The 24,091-nt window shown below is 34.9% G+C and overlaps 2 protein-coding genes across 2 annotated transcripts; one reads left to right on the forward strand and one right to left on the reverse strand.

Moving 5' to 3' along the window:
• Window positions 1–1,239: 1,239 nt before the first annotated feature.
• LOC131618677 (uncharacterized) lies at window positions 1,240–2,421 on the reverse strand. The gene has a single exon (XM_058889850.1). The coding sequence runs from the start codon at window positions 2,419–2,421 to the stop codon at window positions 1,240–1,242; it is 1,182 nt and encodes a 393-aa protein (XP_058745833.1).
• Window positions 2,422–17,450: 15,029 nt separating this feature from the next.
• Window positions 17,451–23,667, forward strand: LOC131620328 (peptidyl-prolyl cis-trans isomerase CYP37, chloroplastic). Its single transcript, XM_058891373.1, has 11 exons — window positions 17,451–17,884; window positions 17,972–18,061; window positions 18,879–18,974; window positions 20,725–20,832; window positions 20,924–20,973; window positions 21,217–21,316; window positions 21,824–21,877; window positions 22,633–22,791; window positions 22,890–23,012; window positions 23,231–23,280; window positions 23,384–23,667. Exons 1-11 carry the CDS (start codon window positions 17,534–17,536, stop codon window positions 23,493–23,495), a joined length of 1,293 nt encoding a protein of 430 aa, XP_058747356.1. The 5' UTR covers window positions 17,451–17,533; the 3' UTR covers window positions 23,496–23,667.
• The last annotated feature ends 424 nt before the right edge of the window (window positions 23,668–24,091 follow it).

Raw genomic sequence — 24,091 nt, forward strand, 5'->3', positions numbered from 1 at the left:
ATACCAGTTAGTGTACTCATGAACATGTCCACTAATTCTCTGTCAGCCAAGGGAGGTTGAACTGTTCCAGCTAGATCTTTCCACTTTTGAGCATACTCCTTAAAACTTTCCTTCGATCCCATAGACATGCTTTGCAACTGCATGCGAGTTGGTGCAAGGTTAACATTGTATTGATATTGCTTGTATAAAGCAGCAGCCATGTCTTCTGAGGTGCGAATGCTGGCACTCTCCAACTAATAGTACCATTCTAGTTGAGTCCCAGACAGACTCTCTTGGAAGAAATGAATCCACAGTCTCTTGTCTTCAGTATGAGGTTGGATCTTCCTCACATACGATCTCAGATGCATCTTGGGGCAGGAGACTCCATCATATTTAGCAAAAGTTGGAGTTTTAAATTTTGGAGGGATAACGACTCCAGGAATGAGCCCCAGCTCCTCAAAATCCAGCCCGGGTACCTTCTGAATTTTCATATTTCTCAATTATTCCTCTAGTAGTCTGTACTTCTCATTAGGATAGTCTTCTTCATGGAAATAGTCTTCTTCATTATCATCTTGACTAGCAGAGCTTACATTGCTTCCGGCGTTGGTTTTGACACTAGCATCATCTCCTTCTTCATCGTCTTTGGGAATTTCAGCTTCTTCAGCCTTTTTGAGAGGGCCTTTGAATCTTCTTCCCAGGTTGAGAACACCTACCGGTTTCTTGGTCTTCTTCTTCTTCTTCTTAGTTAGAAGGGATTTCAGCTCGTCTTGCCCCTTGGACAAGTTTAGGATCAAAGCTTGGAACTCAGCATTCTGAGCTTGGAGGTTCTTGACGGATTGTTCGAGATCCATTTCCTTACTGAAATAAACAGCGGAAAGATGAGAGACCTGTTTAAAAAACCTGTGATGCAATGTTTATGAATGGTATGCTTATGCGTATGCAATGTTTTCAAGGACCTTGAAATTTAAATTTGTTTAAACAAAAGAAAAGAAACAACTTTTATTAGTAATAATTAAATTGCAATTATTGTTCTTTGCCATTTTTAGGCTTACAAAGGAAAAAATAAACAACTAAATAATAATAATAAAATAAACTTCTTCAAGTTTCCCATGGACGCTTTCTCTTTGACCCAATGAAGTTGTTGATGCTTTGCTCTGCATGAAGTTGTTTCGTGAGCTCTAACACTTGCTTTTCTTTAGCACGGAATGGGGCCTTAAAAGTATCCCTCTCTTCCTTCAACTGAATCTAGGACCTTTGTAGTTATTCTAAGTCAGTAGGCATGTCTGGATGAAGAATAACCCGAGGAAGATCCCCTTCGAATTCGGGCTCAATAATCACAGATCTGACGGCAGGATATGGCATAATAAACCTCTGGGCACGGGTGCACAGCCATCTAAGGTAAGGCTCGAGGGGAATAGAATTTCTCTGTCCCAACTCCTTGTTGTCATACTTGTACACTTTATCCCACGCTCGTATGAACCTTTGTCGATAATTCAGAGGATCGTCTTCGTAATCAAACACATAACCCTTGATAATCATATCATGAGGACCATCTCTTCGAGCATACCCAAACTGACGTAAAGCTAAAGATGGATTGTAAGTAATACCTCCCCTAATGCCAAGGAGTGGCACATTAGGGAATTCTCCACAACGGTTAATGATAGTTAAATCCTTGTCAGATTGAGTGCACCGATGAATATCCGAATGAGAGAGTGACATCATCCTTTGTGACCATTGCATCCTTTGTTCATTCCTCAATACCGATCGGGGAAGGTGCGAAATAAACCACCTAGAAAGTAAAGGTATGCAGCACATGAGAGTTCCTCGCTTCTTGCTGGTACGAGTGTGAAGCGAATGTAAGATATCTCTGAGTAAGGTAGGTACCGGGTTCCGAGCTAGAAATATCTTGATAGCATGCACATCTATGAACTGGTCAGGATTAGGGAATAATACCAACCCATAGATCAATAAAGCTAACACGTCTTCAAAAGCTTGATAACTCGTGGCTTTTAGGAATGATCGAGCCTTCTTCAATAGGAACTTGGCGAGAAAGCCTTTGACTCCACTCTTTGTTTCCCAATTAGACACAACTTCTGATTTTTCTATATGTAGCGCGCTTGCCATGACTTCAGGTTTCGGAAAGTCCTCCAAACCTGTGAAGGGCATCTGATCTCGAATGGGTAAGTAAAGTAACTCAGAGAATTCCTCCAAGGTAGGCACCAACTGATAATCGGGAAAAGTGAAGCAATGATGCATAGGATCGAAGAACTGGAATAAGACCCTCATCATATCTTCTTCAAAATCTGAGGAGACCAATCTGAGTAAGCAACCATGTCTTTCAGCGAATCGAGAATTTTCGGGGACCTTTAAGACTAATTCTTTAAGCTCGGGAGGTACGCCCACAAAGTTGATTTTGATGAACTTCCTAGTAACGTGAGCCATAACCTATAACACAGAACAAAGATAAATTCCTCGGTCCTTGAAACGGTTGGTAAAGATGCTATGTTATGATGTTATGATGTTAGATAGATAACAAACACAAACAAGTCACACAAGAGCCTTAGGTTTGAAGGCGAGCATGTAGTCCATAGGTGAGTACCCTCCCCACTGAAGTTTAGTTGGTTCAACCCGTCCTAGATAAAGATCGGGTTCTATGGTGCTCATCTCTACAATCGTTCTCGAAAGCATTATCTCAGTCAGCGCTCGGGTGGCTGACCGAAAACATCTTGAAAGATTGATCTCAATGAGTGTTGCCTCGAGTATCAACCAGCTTCAGTCAAGGTCTAAAGCCGGCCATCTCGCTACTTCTTAATAGGCCAAAGTCAAATTCAACTAGGGTTCTAAGGGTAAATTAGTGCTTCACGACACTACATGGTAGCCTAATGTCTCCTCGATCATGATCAAGGGCCATCAGAACCAACCAAAGTGTCACACTAACGGTGGCCACCATATAAACCATATCGGGACGAGCCGTATAGTCTCCTTGGTCTATTGCCACATACCTAAGGTACACTAGATCCGGGTGTAGGATATTTCACACAGCAGAATACCCAAAATAACCTTTAAAGATAAAGCAAACAAATCAAACAATTGAAAACATTTAAGTGAATCCTAAACTTTAAGGTAACCCCTCTTTTATTCGAAATCCCCAGCAGAGTCGCCAGTTCTGTAATACGGTGAACTGACTTTTTAAATATCGCGGTAAGCAAGAGTCGCCACCGACTTTTATTTTATCCAATATATAGAAAGGCTAAAAGAACAGGAAAAGACCTTTTAAAAAGATTTTGAGTTCGGGGGGTAGGTTATACAAAGGGAAGGTTTAAAGCACCCCTTTGTATCCATGGTTTTCCATGGGCTCTTAATTGCTTAGCTCACTTTGTTTTCAAAAATATTTGAAGTGTGGAAAAAGAATTTCGTTTAAGGACTTTAGCTTGTAAATAAGCGTAGCCTTTTTGAAAATTGATTTTGAAAAGAGTGGGAAAAAGATTTTGAATTTAGAGCAAACAATTAGTAGCAACAACCCTAAGTTTTTAAATTTTTGTTCTTTTAGCTTTTCAGAGCTATCCATACCATATGAGGGTAGGAAGTCCTTTTATTGGATGTAAAGGGTCATCGAGAAAGTATCGTTCGCCATAAAACTGTCCCTACCATATAGAGGGTAGGTAGTCTTTAGGGAAGGATAGAATAGTCATTTAGGCAACAGGCGAAGATACCTTAGCAATGGGACCATCATCTTTATTTCCGAGGCAACATCGAGGGACAAGATCTTATGATGATTTCAATGTATTAAGGCAGCACTTGCTTTAAGTATCCTCGGAATCGAGGGACTTGACTATTTTAGAATCGCAATTAAAAGGCAACAGGCAACATAAGAAGGGTTACCCTAAAGATGTGTGTGTGGCACAATCATGTGATTCTATTCGAATATTTATCTTATAATTAGTGATTCTATGTTCAATTCATGGTTGCACTCCTTAGAATTACTAACCATAGCAGTTAATATCATACAGAAATTTAAAGTGCGGAAATTAAATCCTACGCTATTACAAGGCTTCGGGGAGGGGGATTACATAGCCAAAAAATCGGGGAATGCGGAAAATAAAAGCAAAAAATAAACCTACAACTATTACATGGCTTTGGGACAGTTACATAATAAAATATGCGAAAAATAAAAATCCTAATTACTATTACAACCTCGAAACAATTACATAATAATAATCAAATAATAAAATCGGGAAGTCGAGAAGTAAGGGGGATGAGAAGAAGAGAATTTAAAAACAAAAATAAACTCAGAGTTTTAAAACTTATTATTATTATTATTATTTTTACCTAACCTAATTAATTATTAAATTAAAAAATTAAATTCAAACTAATTAAAATAAATTCAAATTAAACAAATTATTTAAGTAAATTAAATATTTACAAAAATAAAAAATCAATTATTAGTTATTATCAAAATCTAAAACTCAAATCTTAAAAAAAAAATTTAAAATCAAATCCTAGTTTTATTTACCCTTAAAAATCAAATCTTAATTTTATTTAACCTAAAAATCTAATTTGTTAAATTACTAAACTAAGTAATAAAAAATATATAAATAAATAAATTTTAATAGTTTATAAAAAAAGGATAGAATTAAGTAAAAATAATTTTAATCTTAATTTTAGTTAAAAAGAAAATGAAAAAAGAAAATCATTAAACCAAATTAAAAAGAAAATAAAAAAAGAATTAAAACAAACTTAGCGTATGATTCAGTGTGATGAGGCTCTGAAGGTCTTTGGTGGTCTCGCACCTTCTGAAGCATTGGATTTTCCTGGGTGAAGATTCGAGAGTTGGTAGGACGAGGACGTATCGTAAGCGCGTGGACAGCGCATACTAGATCCGGGGAAGTCTTCGCACGCTCCCCCATTTGAAACCAACCAATCACGTGTGGCCACCGCATCATCTTCTTCACCAATTCTGCCTAAGGATTAACTACGAATTTGCTGCGCCATTAGCTGCGGTTCTACTACGAAATTCCATAGAGAATTCTGGAAACAATTGAAACTTGCAAAAACATGACTAACAACAACAAAAGTAACCCAGATCAACATAAAAACATGTCCTGAATTCAAATATGGGGTTATTTCGATCTGATGTGGCCTGTAACATAGGGTTTCGAAGCTTGACCGTGATGAACCCTAGCCAGGGTATTCTTTGCATTCGGCTCCAAAACTCATGGGAAAGAGTCTTATCCTTCTCTAAAACATCTTATGAACACAAAACAATCATCAAATTACCTTAAAACAAAGTAACATGCACAAAACGAAAATCTTCTCATGAAAATATTATGAACATGGAATACGTGTTACATGCAGCATGAGACTTAGTTAGTGATTCATACTTACTCTATGGTACCTTAACAACGAGATTGGATGATTAGTAAGCCTTGAAATCGCTTGAAGAAGGCTCACCAAGATTGCACTATTCTTTGAGATTCTTGAACTTCAAAAACCCTAGCTTTTTTTCTCCAAATTTTCGTGTTTTGAGGCTGGAATGGTTGTGCTTATATAGAGAAAGAAATTAGGGCAAGAGTTTTGGAAAGAAATCAAGAGATTGGTGATTTGAAAATATTGAAAAATTTGATTTTATTTCTTCTAAAATTGGCCAAATCTTGATCTTATTTTTCCATCCTTGATGAGCAAGAAATTCAATCAAATATATGGTCCCTTATGTAATTGAATTTGATTAAAAAATATAACCAAATCAAATCTTTTCGTATTTCATTGATTATTTGATTTAAATCATTTTTTAATGAATAAAAATTCAATAAAAATCAAATAATTGTCAAAAATTCGTGGCATTGGACCTGGAGCTTCTAGATGACTTGGGGCATAAGATTGGATCACCGAAGATTGGGCCCATTTGCAAGGAAATCCATTTTGAAGCCTTTTTGTTTCACATTTTCCTCTAAAAATTGTCCAACATTGACAAAGCATATCTCTCTCAATTTTTAAGATATGAAGGAGTTCTAAGACTTTCTGGAAAGCTCATGATGTCCTATATAAGCCACTTTGGAAGCTTTTTTTCATTTGAGGATTTTATCCTGATGATATGGGCTTTGACAAAAAACTGCTTTCGGTTGACTTTTAAAAAGGATCTGTAATGTTTTGATCCATATCTCTCAAATGAAGCATTTTTAGACTTGGCTTGTGAGATACAAAGTTGTAGAGAATTCAATTTTCTTCAAAATGAGCTTTAGATGGGAAATTTCTGATGTTCCATATGAAAGTTATGACTGGTCAAAGTTCAGTTGACTTTAGGTCAAAAAAACCTAATTTAGAAACTTTAGGTTTCGTTGATTTCTGAACTTTCCTTGATGAGTCATGATCAATACTTGATCAAATGATGAATAATACTTCAAAATAAGGATGTTGACAAAAAATCAGGAATTTTGACTGTACTTTGAGCGCAGTTGACTTTTAGGTCAAAGTAGTCGACTATTGACTTTCTGAGCAATTGACTGAGCAATCCTTGGAATTGAAGCCTGTATTTTTCCATGGAGATAGTTTGAAACATCGTAGGCCATATGAAGTCCATTGGAGATCTTGATCCATCAATTTCCTTTAAGGAATTCAAAACCCTAGTTTAGGAGGTCATTGTTTAGGAGAGGGTGTCCTTAAGTCTTGAACTTTTGTCTTAGATTGAAAAGTGAAATGAGATGGGCAAATTTTGGGGTATGACAATACCTGTAACACCCCATTTTTACCCGACAATTATTCAAGAATCAGAGTTTCAAAATTCCTCGACAAATAAATGAGGCGTCACATATTCACTTAAAATAAACCACTTAATCGCATTTAGCGGATACATAGCACTTCTGTAATAAATTAAATAAATACTCCACATTTAATATTTTTCAAAACAAGGTAACTTCTTTGATTAGAACACGGCGGAATCATAGTTCTCAATCTTTAACTCAATAACATCATATTCAGTTAAGACGAAACAATAAGCAACAACAATCATAAACATCATAAATCACCCCCCGAGTGCTACGTATCATAGTGACAACCGACTCGATTAACGGCAACTAAATCTTCATACTTGAATACCTGCACGTTACCAATATAAAGGCAACGGCGAACAAGAGAAAAGGGTGAGATATCAAATCATATAAGTGAGCGCATGATAAATTGTATATTAGGATCCAGGCATATATAGTTATCACATCGCAAGTATTAATATTGCTATACACTTCATGCTTTCACTAGTTCACAAATCTCACATGTCGTACATCTCACAACAAGTCACAACACTTCATATTCACATCAATTATATATATACTTCATTTGCTTTGCAAGCCAAGTCCCAATTCATCATAAGTATAAATCACAATTCTAATCCTAAAACATCACCGCATATAAGTCATACATCTAGTCACAAAAACATCACATATAAATCACCCAGACATATTCAGTTAATTGCACTCACAGACAGGTATTGATATCATCATACTATTCATAAAATCATCAATTCACATTTTCACATACTTCCATCATTTAACAAGTCACCAAATACAATCAGAATATATTCACAAAACGTCACAACTATGAATCACATAAGACACATGGGACATGACTCATGTATATGCATGTGGTACCAATAAGAGCTTCAGCCCCCGTCATCAATTGCCATTTGGCCCGTCATGTTTGCCATAATTTTCAGGCCGTCATGTTTGCCATAGTTTTCAGGCCGTCACAGAGTATGCATATGGAATGTGACTCGACAAACAAGACAACACAGCATACTCATCACAATCACATATCGTCACAAGGCATAAGCCTATATCACAATCACATTACTATTTATTCGAGGTAATTCACGTCACCATAATATTTCATCTTCACCTAGTCACAAAATTATCATCACAAATATATACAACATCGCGTATTACCAATCATCACAAACATCGTCAGGTTTCGACACATCATCGCAAATATATAACTTCATATACCGACAAAATCATCACAACAAATCAACACATTAAGCCAAGTCAAATTAGTCTTATAATTCTCTATAAATTAGTCTTCTAATTAACTCACTAATCCACTATCAACTAACCAAAATTATTCACCTAATATTCTCTAATTAACCGGATACATTCCCGCGTCACTACCGGTTATCTAATTTTCGGTTAAATCCTTAATATTCACGACTTTACAAATTTTCGGGTTATACTCCCAAGTCACAAAACATAACTCGACCGATTAGTTCGGATACAATTCTATTCTTTACCGGTTATTCGATTCGTTCGGTTAAATTCTCAAGATACCGTTATTTATCGACAAACCGAATAATTAATATAAGTCTAAGTGTTTTTCAATTAAATAAACTAATTGAGATTAATTCAACCATTAATTTAATCAACCGACTAATATCGCAATTCCGACAAAATAACACCACCACGTTAATGTACTAATTTAACTTAGCTACCACGTTAATTTTCATCAAATTCCGAGCAACTAATTATACGGCTTAATTCGACTATTTCGATCAAATGGGGCTATTTTACTTTTCACTAGTTCTATAATTGTTACTGTTTTCAATTTCAATTTATTTACAACTGACACCTACATAATATTCCTCTACTAATTTAAATAAATCTATTCATTTCTACTTTTTTAGTTAGTCCTTCCAACTTGCTAAATAATGTTAGTTGCATATTACATCGCTATGTTATTAGTAAGTATGCTAACATATATAATTTAACATTTCTACTAGTTACATACTACTTAAATATTATTCTTTCATTCAACTAACATCCTGGAACCTAAGAATATATATATTCAAATGTAATTAGCAACAACACAAAGTGATAAAACAGTATGCCATCCACTACTGGTGTTTCGATCGGAACACCCTCCCTTACGTCCTATGGGTGCCAATTGGTACCCTTTTTACCTGCATCCCCTGTCAGTCGCTTATTTCAGGTTCTCTTCAGTAACACTTCCAAGTTTAAGTCACAGAACAAGTTTTACAAATACACAATAAACATACCAACACCAACATAATTCAATTTTCAGCAACAATTTAACACTAGTAATCAATAATTCTATACATCCAATTCCCACATACAATTGTTCATGAGCCCCATTATAGGAAGAGAACCCCACCCTTACCTTATAAATGGAAGTAACTCAATGGGTCTCTCATTGCATCTTTACTTGACACCATGGATGAAAAATCTTCAAGCTTATTCTTCTTCTCCATAGGCTTGCCTCTTTCTTCTATATTATTGTTTCTTCATTATGACAACTCCCCTCTTTCCAAATCTCTAAAACCCTAATATAAAACCAATTGGGCTTAGTGTTTAAACTTTCTCTTTATTTAATATTCTCCAAAATTAATTTAGGCCCAATAAGATACACAACTCAAATAATCAATTATATCACCTTTAATAATATTCCATCAATATAATAATTCCAACTTATAAATAATATTATTCTTAATGTTATTTTCCGACTTCAATTTATAATTCCAAATGTGCCCTTAAATAACACCGACAATCTAAATTCGACCAATATATCATATTTCCGGTCTAATCTTAATTAATCAGAAAATTCCCTAAACTTCAAATATTATTCCAATAATATTTCTAATACTGAAAATATTAAAACTCTTGATTAAATATCGATCCGCTATCCCGAACTAATACCGACTAAATCGTCTCAAAATACGAAAACTTCACTAAACACTCCGAACGTCTAGATTAAGCGAATAATCGAATTTCCGGGTGTTACAATACCGTTCACCCAATTATACATATTCAGATTCACATCTATTATTCATTAATTCATACAATAATAGATCACAACACATAACACAGAAATCCGTACAATCACGAAATGACAAAATGCATATGGCACAACTGACACTATGGATGTGGTACCAATAAACCGTGGAACTAATCCACCTGACCGATCTACGCCTCATCGAGATACGGCCCACCGACACAAATTCCGCACAATGGGAATTATGTCCACCATCGATCCAAACATCACCAGGATCCATCACCGAATGCATATGAATGAATGAAACACACATAACATACTTAAAAACATCACCGAATCACGATGAACAACTCATCTCAACACCACATCACCGAATAAGTATGTACATGTTTTCAACATCATTCAAATAGTCATGCATTCATCACAATCATAATAATAATCACAACCAATTCATCATCACATCAAATACATTGTCACCCCTATTTCATATGCACACAATGTTTAATTCTCATCAAGTAATTAAATCGTGTTTTAAATAAATAAAGTCGGCCACTGCCCATATTCTCCATTCATCATATAAAACATTTAATTACTTGCACAACGCCCAAAATGGCACTAAAAAAGGATTCACGGATCAAAAGATACACTATTTTAAAGTTTTAGAAAAATTCCCATACATCAAGGTTCACTTAGCGACGCGAGGTAGAAGCGAATTCCTTCAGACCTCCGCTTAGCGGACCTCTAGATATGTTAGACAGAAGCTAACCAGGTTGGGTCCTCCGCTCAGCAGACCCCCCCTCCGCTCAGCGGACCTACGATTTTACCAATTCTCAAGTCTGCGACAGACCTGCGATTTCACACCCTTTTCACCCAAAAACGATTCCAGACATCATATACAGGTACACAAACATCGAATTTATCATCATACATCATCATACCTAAAAAAATAACGCATTATAACCATCGATCATACAATTTCATCAATCCAATCCAAATCATAACACCCTAACCTAACAATCCCAATATCTAATTGAATCAAACCATACATCAATCTACCTATCACCTAAGACCACATAAGAGATACTAAAAGGAAGAGTCCCCCCTTACCTCGATGAATTTCTTGAATACTCTTCTTCTGTTTTACGTTCTTGCTTCTTTCTCTTCTCTTGCCCTTTTCACGTGTTCTTCCTTTTTCTCCCTCAAATGACTCTTTTCTTATTTTATGAAAAATAAAATAAAATGACCACAACTTAGTAAAAGGCCTAACCAAAATAGCACCCCTCTTTTACTAACGTTACACCATAAGCCCAATAACTCCTATTCCATCACATTCCAGTTAAATCCAAATAAAAATACTAAAATTCCAGTTATTTAATTTAAATCCAAATTAAAATAATAAACGGGAAATATGGGGTGTTACATACAACATACTTACCATTATCACCGATTCGATGAACAATATCATCTCAGTACAACTCACCGTTATCATCACTAATTTAATATGTACATGTCCCATCATCATTCAATAATCAATCATACATCATTCCAACAATCATCACAATCACGACACAATCATATCATGATCACATTATCACATTGTTACAATTCACAATACATGCACACAATGTATAATTTCACCAAGATAATTAAATAGGAAATTTAAATAGAATCGAGCCTCTGCCCATTTCACCATTTTATCACATAAATTATTTAAATATCTTCATTGGGCTCGAAATGACACTTAAAACGGATATACGGTTTGAAAGTTACTGAAGGATAGAAAAACACTTAGAAAGGGGGGGTTTGAATAAGTGTAGCTTTAAAAAACTTGACAGATAAAAATAAATTGCACAGTTATTTTTATCCTGGTTCGTTGTTAACTAAACTACTCCAGTCCACCCCCGCAGAGATGATTTACCTCAACTGAGGATTTAATCCACTAATCGCACGGATTACAATGGTTCTCCACTTAGTCAGCAACTAAGTCTTCCAGAGTCTTCTGATCACACACTGATCACTCCAGGAACAATTGCTTAGATACCCTCTAAGACTTTTCTAGAGTATACTGATCCACACGATCACTCTAGTTACAACCTGCTTAGATAACCTCTAAGACTTCCTAGAGTATACTGATCCACACGATCACTCTAGTTCCTTACAACTTAATGTAATCAATTCTAAGAGTATTACAAATGCTTCTTCAAAGCGATAATCACAAACTGTGATATTTCTCTTAACGTTTAAGCTTAATCTCACTAATATATTACAACAGCAATGTAGTGAGCTTTGATGAAGATGAAGATTCTGAGCTTTGAATTTGAACAGCGTTTCAGCAAGTTAATTGTTTTGCAAATCGTCAGAATTGTTAACCTTGCTTCACATTAGAACTTCATATTTATAGGCGTTGGAGAAGATGACCGTTGAGTGCATTTAATGCTTTGCGTGTTCCGTACAACATCGCATTTAATGTTATACGCTTTTGTCAACTACCTCGAGCCTTGTTCACGCTGTGTCTACTGACGTAGCCTTTAGTAGCTTTTAACGTTCCTTTTGTCAGTCAGCGTAGCTTGCCACTTGTACTTCCTTCTGATCTGATGTTTGTGAATACAACGTTTGAATATCATCAGAGTCAAACAGCTTGGTGCATAGCATCTTCTGATCTTCTGACCTTGAAGTGCTTCTGAGCGTGATACCATCAGAACTTCAGTGCTTCTGTTCTCTTGTTCTTCTGATGCTTCCATAGACCCATGTTCTGATTCTGCTTCGACCATCTTCTGATGTCTTGCCAGACCATGTTCTGATGTTGCATGCTGAACCCTTTGAGACAAAGCTTCTGAGCGCTGAATTATGCATACTCTTTATATATTTCCTAAAAAGGAAATTGCATTTGATTAGAGTACCATATTATCTTAAGCAAAATTCATATTATTGTTATCATCAAAACTAAGATAATTGATCAGAACAAATCTTGTTCTAACAATCTCCCCCTTTTTGATGATGACAAAAACATATATAAATGATATGAATTTGCGATCAGAAAGAGCAGACGGCAAAAGACAAATTACACAGCTATAGCATAAGCATATGAATATGTCTCCCCCTGAGATTAACAATCTCCCCCTGAGATAAATAATCTCCCCCTGAAATAAATACTCGAAGAACTTTAATAAAAGACTTCCCTGATTATTTCGGTAGAGACGATCACATAAGCTTCTGTCTTTAGAGAATTCATAGCTTCTGACTTCTGCTTCCATTGGACAGCTTCAGAACTAGAATTTCTTTAGATCCCTAGAACACTCACAGCTTCTGATTCCTGCTTCCATCTAGGACAGCTTCAGAACTTGAATTTCTTTGATCTTCTGAACATTCACAGCTTCTGACTTCTGCTTCCATCTAGGACAGCTTCAGAACTTGAATTTCTTTTGATCTTCTGAACATTCACAGCTTCTGATTTCTGCTTCCATTTAGGACAGCTTCAGAACTTGAGTTTTCTGGATCTTTAGAACATTCACAGCTTCTGATTTCTGCTTCCCTCGGATAGCTTCAGAGCTTTGAATTTCTACCAACATCACTTCATGCTAGATTTGTATCAGAACATTGTTGAATGTACCAGAGCATCATCAGAGCATCTCTACATCCTGAAATGTTACAGAACAAAAACTAAACGACAAAAGTCAGCATGAACGAGTCAGAACATAAAATGTATATTCGAACACATTATATGTATCAGAGCCATATAGGCTGAAATAATGTATCAGAGCAAATAGAATTTTGTCAGAGCAGATAGACAAATATGGATCAAATTCTATTATCAGTGCTTCTGATTCATTCTTCTTTCTTGCTTCTGATTTCTGAAGCTTGACAGCACTCAGCTTGCTTCAATTTCCATGAGTTTATTCTTTTTACAGAATAACACTTCTTATGGTTTTGCTTCTTGTGTTTGCTTTGAAGATTCTCTTCACTTCTTTATACCTGCAAAACACTTAAACCATATAGAACTTGCAGTTCTTGTTAGTAAATGTGTGGGAGCTTTACCCAGCAACTGATAGATTAATCAAATCATTTATCATTTATCTTCTCCCCCTTTTTGTCATAACATCAAAAAGAATATTTCAAAAGATTCAGAAGAATAAAACGACAAATAAAATCACTGGAATGTAAAACAAAAGAAACTTTTCATTGATAATCAAAAAGATTACAAGAGAGGAATGCAGGAAAACGGATGCAACAAGGAAAGACAACTACACAAATCAAAAGACTAAGATCCTAGCCTACGCAAAATCCGCGCCAGAACATCATGAATCCCGTCAGTGCTTGTAGCTTGCCTTGCCATGAAGGAGCGAAACTCAGCATTGGCTACTTCTTGCGCGTCCAAACGAGAAGCCAGCATAGCTTGATCCTGATGAAGAGTTTCCAAGGTCTCCATCAGAGCTGAGGTTTCACCAGAAGAAGAGGCACCTGAATTTCTGCCAAAAGGGACATCAGAATTGTTAACCTTGCTTCACATCAGAACTTCATATTTATAGGCGTTGGAGAAGATGACCGTTGAGTGCATTTAATGCTTTGCGTGTTCCGTACAGCATCGCATTTAATGTTATACGCTTTTGTCAACTACCTCGAGCCTTGTTCACGCTGTGTCTACTGACGTAGCCTTTAGTAGCTTTTAACGTTCCTTTTGTCAGTCAGCGTAGCTTGCCACTTGTACTTCCTTCTGATCTGATGTTTGTGAATACAACGTTTGAATATCATCAGAGTCAAACAGCTTGGTGCATAGCATCTTCTGATCTTCTGACCTTGAAGTGCTTCTGAGCGTGATACCATCAGAACTTCAGTGCTTCTGTTCTCTTGTTCTTCTGATGCTTCCATAGACCCATGTTCTGATTCTGCTTCGACCATCTTCTGATGTCTTGCCAGACCATGTTCTGATGTTGCATGCTGAACCCTTTGAGACAAAGCTTTTGAGCGCTGAATTATGCATACTCTTTATATATTTCCTGAAAAGGAAATTGCATTTGATTAGAGTACCATATTATCTTAAGCAAAATTCATATTATTGTTATCATCAAAACTAAGATAATTGATCAGAACAAATCTTGTTCTAACAGTTACGAATTTTAGAAAATAATGTATTTTTCAAAAGCACAACAGCGGTAACTGATTACCTCAAATAGAGTAACCGATTACTGCCTGATGGAGTAACAAAAAATTCTATTCGCAATTGCGCTAACCGGTTACCTCAAACAGAGTAACCGGTTATTGCCTCCCAGACATTCCAAGAACGCAAAATACAACAGTGGTAACTGGTTACCACATCTCAAGTAACCAATTACTTCACAACGAATAGGCCCCCCTCTCCTACATAAAGTTAGGTAATTGGTTGCCACCCTCAGGTAACCGGTTACCACGTACCTGCAACCTAAAAAATCACTTTTTGACAGCACTTTTCCATTTCCAACTCAACCCAATTCGTTTCAAAAATGATTACCACATTAAAACAATACCAATTCACATATTATAGCACAATTCTAACATGTTTTAGGAGTCATTTAACATCATACACAATCATCATCATTCAATTGCATCAAATCACCCAAAAGTTATGAAACTTCTAAAACCCCAACAAATCCCAAAACCCCAAAACATACAATTGACATGAACAATACACCAAATCAGTCCTATCATCTGCAAATTAATAATATAGGCTAAAATGATTTTCACCCCTTACCTTAACAAAATTCTTGGATCTTCCTCTTTCTCCCTTCTTCAGCTTTTTCACATACTCACTCTTCTCCTCTTTTGGCTTTCTATTTCTCTTTTCACATAATACTTCTATTTTATGAAAAATAGATTAATAGTTAGTAAGACTTACTTAATTAGCACCTCCCTTTTACTAACACTATGCAAAGCCCAATTACTTCCTTTCACAATTTCTCCACTTAATTCACCAAATAATCAATTAATTCCAAATTAATAATTTAAATTCCAATTAAATTAAATTACAAAATTATGGGGTGTTACAGAAATGGCCATGAAACCATTTGAAGTAAGACTCACTACACGATATCAAAACACATACATTAAAAACTCTGCAACAACCATGAAAATGGAAGATGTTAAAACACAATATAATATATAAACTTATCTCTACCTGTAAATATGATTTGATCAAAAACTCAACAGGTGATTAATCAAAATTTTTTTAGAAACTTTCATTTCAAACCAACAACAAACAACCAAAACAATGTAAAAAAGAAGAAGAAAATCCACTGAAACACGATTTTGCCCTAAAAACACGATTTTCCCTCAAAAAATAAGAACCAAGAATAAAGCATTCACTTGAAAAAAATATACAATCTTTCAGTGAAAATTCAAGACCTGTCTATGAAAATGGATCGGAGAAGAAGAATAAAGGGAACAAATGCACTTACACGAGGTATCCATGCTTTTCTTCCTCGTTTTCCTAGTGACCACCATTGTCACTCAACCAACACCTTAAGAAATGGAAAGATTAATAAAATAATCCCAAACACGAAAGGATGAATGGGAAAAAACCAGATGGAGAAGCAATAAGGTGTTAGGGAAGACAAAAAAGAGACGAGAATGAGAGGGAGAAAGAAGGGGAACAAAGATAGATAGATAGAGAGAGTGAGAGAGAGAGAGAGAGAGGAAAATGATAGACGAGAAAGAGAGTATCATTTTAACCCGTGTGACTTTAAATTTTGAAAAAAATAGGGATCCGATTAGCTTTGTCGAAGGAAAGGTAGAAGATAATGTATCTAGCTCTCATAAATTCTTTTTAACGGAAAAGAGAGTGCTTTGAATATTTGAAAATTCACAATGGAAAAAGCTATGCCACTTGGATGAATTAAAATATGTATAAAAGCTTTACTCGGGGTAAAGAAGTGAAACTATGAAGATTTGAAAAATAGATGTGCCACATGAAAAAAAGAAAAAATATGATTGAGTAGTACAAATTTATTTAATCAATTATGTAAAAGGGCATTGTGTAGTGTAAAATTTAGGGTTTAATGGACATGCATTGACAGTGTAAATTTTTTTTACACTGTCATCCAACAAAAATGCAACAAACTACCATGTCATTTTAATAATTTAAATATAACAATATGATTTATTGGGATACATGGTCGTGATTGGTTGACAGTGTAAAACTTTTTTACACTATCAGTGCATCACCCATTTTCTCATTTTTGCTTTAAAAAGTAGAGTTAAAAGGTAGTGCACTGGCAATACAAAATAGTTTTACACTGTCATCCATTAGAAAGCTATCAATTAGCCATGTCATTAAATTATTTTTTAAATAAAAGAGTGGTTTAATTAGATACATAGTAGTGATTGATTGACAGTTTAAAAATACACGTCACCATTTTCTCTAAAAAGTAAATTAGTAAGTGCTTATGCACTTTCCAATCTCTAATAGATAATTATTGGTGAACACTCCGGTACCCTTGAGTTTAGATGGGTATCGATACTCTCAACCAATCAAATGCTATAATTTCATGTTATGTCATGTCACTTATTTATTTTAATTTATTTCAAAATAAATTAATATTTAATAATAGTTTACACTAAAGGTACCGGTACCCAACTTAAATTCATTGTTACCAAAGAATTTACCAAAAAATTTTGCTTTTCTAAGTATGAGTACAACATTTTGATAAGTATTCGAACTTGGAAGGGAAGCATGTGAATACACGTGTTGGTTACTCCACATTCACACAAAAACAGATTAGGCGCGCACCCAACTCCACTTTTCACATCAACAATGGCGTACCCTCTCTCTTCCACCTTCAACATTCCCACGACTCGCCGCCCTTTCTTCCATCGCACCACAATACCTCCTTCTCGAATTTTCTGCTTCTCAAAGAACCACAACCTCACAAAGGACCAACCCGATGACACTATAAGTGTGAGGTTAATGAAGCAATTGAAGAGTGTGGTTCCTATCCTAATTGCTGCGTCCACCATTCAGTTCAGTTTTCTGTTTCCGTTGCTCGATCCGGTTCCTCCCGCTGCCAACGCTATTCTGTATTCGCCAGATACCAAGGTTCCCAGAACCGGTGAAGTTGCTCTTAGGAGAGCCATTCCTGCAAACTCTAACATGAAATCTATACAGGTCATTTTCTCTTGTGATTCATTCTATATATAACACCCACACTCACTAACTAACTAACTGTATTACAACTCATACTCATTGATTCAGGAGACTCTTGAAGATATTTCTTATCTATTAAGGATTCCACAAAGAAAACCTTATGGAACAATGGAGGGGAATGTCAAGAAAGTTTTGAAGGTATTCATAATCTCTTTTTTCTGTCCTATTTATCATACTTTAATACCTTACATCCCATGCTTTCACTATTCTATTTTTAGATGCATGATGGAGAGAAATAGAAAATATGTAAACCATAGGATTCATGTTCAAAATTAACACTCCATGACATCCATGGAAAAAGAGAGAGACATTGTAAAAATCTTTGTATTGATGATATACAATGTGAGAAAGATTACATCAAAGCCTATTTATAGGCATCCACTAACTACTAACAACTACTCCTAATTATCAACTAACTATATCTTAATACTTGAGTTCACAGAAAATTTTACAGCACTGTCGTAAGATCTTTATGGTGATAAAGAGGTAAAAAGAAAGTAAAATCCATGGAACAAAGATGCAAACTATATGATGGGTCAGGGAATCCACAAGACAAAATACAAGAATGAAAGTATTAGACAGAAAGTTGGGATAACACCCACTGTATTGTATTTTAGGTGTAACGTAGACGCAAAATAACTGATTATTAGGTGTTATTTCCTTTCTAAAGTTTGAAGGCTCCGTTATTTAATTTAATTACTGAAAAATTGTTTTAACTTGTTAAGTTTTTACTTGTGAAAACTTGACGGTCTTTCAAGCTTCATGACATCTTTAAAGCCTTGGTGTGTCGTTTTTGTTGATAGAAAGATATGCGAATGCAGCTTGGGTAATTTAAAACTTCACCATTTACTTGCAAAGTTTCTAATATTTATATATTTGGTTCAATGATATCCTTCTTATTGTATCATATTGACACAAGGACTTCAAATGTTGACAAGTTCCTTCCTTATTTTAGATAGCGGTAGATGAAAAGGATGCTATATTGGCCAGTATACCAGCAGAACTGAAGGAAAAGGCTTCTTTGGTGCATGCAACTCTAATAGATGGAAAGGTATTTTAGAAAACACACCTGGATTATATCATTATTTGTATGTCATTCAAGTTCCAACTCTTCTTTCTAACATTAACGACATTCACATTTCAACGAAGTTGCATATGTTTATGATGATTTCTGTTGTTTAACTCTGGGTCTATGACTATAAGTAAGATGATTGTTCTTGTATTACAATATAACGAGATTTTTCTATTGGTTATGTTTCTCATATATAGCTGATGTACCTTGTGCTTGTGAGTAATTTAGGCTTTAGGCCTTTTGCCATGACATTTCATTGAATATATAATAATTACAACGGTTACGGCTAATAATTACAAATTAAGGGGAGCAAACGAGTTCCTGATTAGTCTAACCTATTCTAAGAAAGATGACAAATATAGTTACATGTTGCTATTATTTCCCGATTGTCGCCTCCCTCAAATTGTTGTAGCTCATCAATGAGCTAACAAGAAAACGACATGTGCGAAACAGTCTTGGTAAGATTAGCTGCTATTTGAAATTGTGTACTGACGTGAAGAAGTGATATAATTTGGTCATTATAGGTATCACAACATGTTGAATGACAATTGACTTCAATATGCTCGAAGTGTTTATGAAAAACCATGGTGAGAGGTTCCCATCAAGTAGCGAACTATACGATGAACCATTGGCCATTGCTAAATGAAGATGACGATAAGAATGCACTAATTGACTAATTTTTTGAACAACAAAAGATATGACAGGCAGGGTAATAGTCTAGTAGTTAAGGCTATCCACAAGCCACCAATATAATAAGGGATTAGGCAAAAGATCATCACCATCATCAGAGTATTTAACATTAACCTATTAATTAACCTTAAGAGAAGTATCCACCGGATTAGCTAATTGGAGATCGGCCATAGAAATTAAATTTGTGACATACTTGTGTAGATGGGGGAAAATGCCTTTGAACGTAGATTGAACCTCAAGACCAAGAAAATTTTGCAGGTTACCATGATCTCATATGAAATGGGACTTGTAAGTGTTGTTTAAGTATCTGAACGGAAGCATTATCAAAACCAATAATAACCATATCATCAACATAGAGAAGAACTTGCATGATCAAAACCAAATAACCATATGATCGACATACAACATAGCTCGTATAATTCCCATATATGTGATATGAATAAATAGAGAAGAATCATAGTGACACATATAGTAAAGGAGAATCCATGTAGAGTGGGTGGAGTAAAATTTCTCATACCATGCTCTTGGCGAGTATTTCAAAGCATATAAGGGGGTGCTTGAATTTGTACACACCCTTCAATCAGGTCATCATAGAGAATAACATTTTTTCACATCCATTTGATGAAGATACTACCCATTAGAAGCAACATAGAGAAAAACATTCTTCACATCCATTCGATGAAGATACTACCCATTAGATGCATCTATAGAGATTACAGTGCAAATAGTTGCCATTTTGGCAACCGGTGGAAATATCTTGTCGTAATCAATTACACATTCCTACTTGTTTCCTAAAATCGAAATAGATGCCCTTTTGTTTTGATATTTCACTGAATATATAATAGTTACAACTAATAATATTAAAGCAAACAAATTCTAGGAAATCTGATAAATATAATTACGCATTGATATTATTTCATAATTGACTGTGCTTGTATCTCATAGCTTGCTGATGCTAGATAAATGATTCACACAATATGAGAAATTGGTACTATTTATCCATTATAGAAGCTACCAGAATTATATATGTATTTTACAGGGGGGTTTGCAAGTTCTCCTTCAATCTATTAAGGAACAGGATGCAGATAAAGTATCAATAAACCTTCAATCTACACTGGATATTGTGGCAGAGCTAGAGACATTACAGGTGATGCAAACCAGATAACATGATGTTATCTTGAATTTATGTAACAGTATGACACCATGTCTATAATCTGAACTTGATATTGTGACAACAGGCACCAGGATTATCTTTTCTCTTGCCGGGGCAGTACATGCAATATCCACGGTTAGTGGCTCCTATAAAAAATTAATTTCTGTTACTTTGTTGATGTAGTTTATAATGGATCTTCTTACGCATATCACATCCCCACCTGGTGGCTCTTTAGATCTTGAACATACAACAATCATTTGATACGAGGCAAGCATAACAAATGATTATACGTTTAGTCATCCGTATTACAATTCTTTCAAAAAAATTTAATAAACAGAACATGGGGGGAATACCAACATTTTCCTAATTCTTTTGTAGGCTTTCAGGGAGAGGAACTGTTGAGTTCATCATTGAGAAAGGAGATGGATCAACATTTTCTCCAGTTGGTGGAGAAGAGAGAAAAACTGCCACCATTCAGGTAAAGCTCACTCCATAACTTGTTCTTTATGATTTGCTGCTGGTTGTTGATTTCATTGGCCAAGTCTCTTAAATCATCCACTAACATTAAGAAAAGTTCCATCTTAAAGTGCACTCCGTCCATTCCAGATAAATTTCTTTAAGGTTTTTTCAGATAGATTAACAGGTGTTTCAATTTTACAATAAATGAATTAATTAGTGTTTCAATTTGACAAAATTGTTTTCATTACTTATTGGCTATTAACAACTGTCATAAATGTATTGTGAGTTATAATGAATTGAAAGTGATGAACACAATATTTAGTTCTGTGATTATTTATTAGTGTTGTATTGAAAAAAATGAAACAATACTTATTTTGGAAAAAGTTTCCTTTGCTAAAACGAAATTTATTTTGGAATGGAGGGAGTATAACATAACTTTAAATTTGTAGTTGGCTGAATGGTGCATTGATAATTTACTGTTGGTAGATGGTATATTGAAACTAACTGACGGTTAATTTCTTCTCAGGTTGTTATAGATGGATATTCGGCTCCATTAACTGCGGGGAATTTTGCAAAACTGGTAAGGTAGTGGAACAGTACTTCAGCCTTTTGAACCTAGTATGGCAATTCCTTGCCAATATCCTGTGTATACTACTCTTCGATATTCTTGCCTGGCATCGTTTATCTATGCTGTCAGATTTCCAAGTTCACTGATGTGATTTATTTTACTTGAATGGTTTATCACCAATGGCTAATGTCTCAATCCATTACCGTCTTCTTGTTTATCTTGAATTTTTCATGTATCATTGTGGGTATATCTGTCAATCTTTGTTATCCTTATGTAAACTACTTATTTGGCTTTTGTATGATAATTAAAATAAAGAAGAAAGAATGACTTCCACATTCTTAAAATTTTGTTAAGTATCTATAGTACGCAGTGCAGTATATCAACTATTCTGAGTAAGGAGAATATATTAACTGGATTACCTTGATTGCCTTGTTGAGAATTACTATTCATAGCATAGTCCAAAGTTGATTATAACGAGGAGTCAACTTCTAAAACAAACCTTGGAAATATAAGGAAGTAGGGTTTTCAGCCGGGGAAAATTGGGAATGATAATTATGTAGCAAACTTGAACATTCTGTTTTTTCTGTCAAAAATATATTGTTTAGAATGTGAATATGAAGCTGTATAATTCGGTATTGTTCATGTTCTTAAGTTTTGTTTTAATCATCTAGATAGTTTGATTTTACATACCTCCCACTTATTAACATAAGTTCAAGTCATATCTATCTAATGTGGTCTCTCACCACACTCAGTCACATATCCTATAGGTGATGGATGGAACATATAATGGCATAAAGCTCAACTGTTCCAATCAAGCTATTCTCTCGGAAAATAGACTAGATAAGAACAGTGGTTACAGTGTTCCCTTGGAAATAATGCCAGCCGGACAATTTGAGCCCCTGTATAAAACAGCATTAAGTGTACAGGTATGTTTTTGTTTTATTTCATCGCATCTTTTGCAGCACACTTGACTGAAATTTGTAGTCATGTTCTCATTTATTTTCTTATGTATGTCTTTTGGAAGGATGGAGAACTGCCGGTTCTACCTCTATCTGTTTATGGAGCAGTTGCTATGGCTCATAACGAAGCCTCTGAGGAGTATTCATCACCTTATCAGTTTTTCTTTTATCTCTATGATAAACGAAACGTAAGTGCAATCCACAGCTTTCCCTGCTACTCGTGTTATATTTATTTTCTTAAACATTTCTTATACAAAATAATAGTGAAAGGCGGAAGCAGAATTTTAATGAGTGGATGCAGTATCTTTTACAAAACTGGAATGCATCTTTTTTTTTTTGTTTGTTTTCTTTTTCGTATTTATTAAAGCCTAGTTAGTAATCTTTTTAATCTTATTCTCTGTTATAGGCTGGCTTGGGAGGGATATCATTTGAAGAAGGGCAATTTTCAGTTTTTGGGTAAGCCCTGTTAGCATTGTATAATCTGCTTAGCAATCAACTTTGGAGTTTAACTTTTTTCTCTTTTTTTGTTGTTTATTTTCTGATACTATGCACTATACAGATATACCACCATTGGGAGAGATATTCTCCCCCAGATAAAAACCGGTGATATCATTCGTTCGGCAAAGCTTATTGAAGGCCAAGACCGCCTTGTATTGCCTAAGGAAAGTTGAGTAGGCCACTTGGTCTTACGGTGTTATTTGAGCAGGTAAAAACATTTCATTCTTTGTAATATGTATGCTGTATGGTATCAGCCTGATTTTCCAGATGCAGGTTGTGTTGTAAATTATAATTATTACAATATTATGATTGAAGATTTAAATTACACTGTTTCATTGTGGAAAATAGATTTCTTGAAGAGAAGTTATATATATATATATATATATATATATATATATATATATATATATATATATATATATATATATATATATATATATATATATAACCTTACTATATTAGCTTCGGTAAGAAAATACTTGTGCATTGCCTCCCATTCCATATTAATCCATATTCAAATTAGATTAGTCAAGATTTTAACTTTATGATTTTTATACCTCCCCTGATATTTTATAACTTTTTTGACCGGAAGATATGAAAAATCTTGCATGTGTACATAGCCATTCTCAAATTCGAACAAAAGGAGAGAATGGTGTTAGCTTTCTCCAATAAAATAAGTTTGTATTAAGGTTCAATTCTAAACCTCTACTTTTTTACATTAATTTTGTATGTACTTACAGAATACATCAAAGAGTTAGCACAAAGATAC

The sequence above is a fragment of the Vicia villosa genome, linkage group LG7 (assembly GCF_029867415.1).
Source record: "Vicia villosa cultivar HV-30 ecotype Madison, WI linkage group LG7, Vvil1.0, whole genome shotgun sequence".
Taxonomy (NCBI): domain Eukaryota; kingdom Viridiplantae; phylum Streptophyta; class Magnoliopsida; order Fabales; family Fabaceae; genus Vicia; species Vicia villosa.

Bases quoted from the DNA above. Each gene is read 5' to 3' on its own strand.
- LOC131618677 (XM_058889850.1), bottom strand. From the start codon at position 2,421: ATGGCTCACGTTACTAGGAAGTTCATCAAAATCAACTTTGTGGGCGTA.
- LOC131620328 (XM_058891373.1), top strand. From the start codon at position 17,534: ATGGCGTACCCTCTCTCTTCCACCTTCAACATTCCCACGACTCGCCGC. The intron at 22,792-22,889 runs GTATGTTTTTGT...GTCTTTTGGAAG, and splicing joins AAACAGCATTAAGTGTACAG to GATGGAGAACTGCCGGTTCT. The intron at 23,281-23,383 runs GTAAGCCCTGTT...TGCACTATACAG, and splicing joins GGGCAATTTTCAGTTTTTGG to ATATACCACCATTGGGAGAG.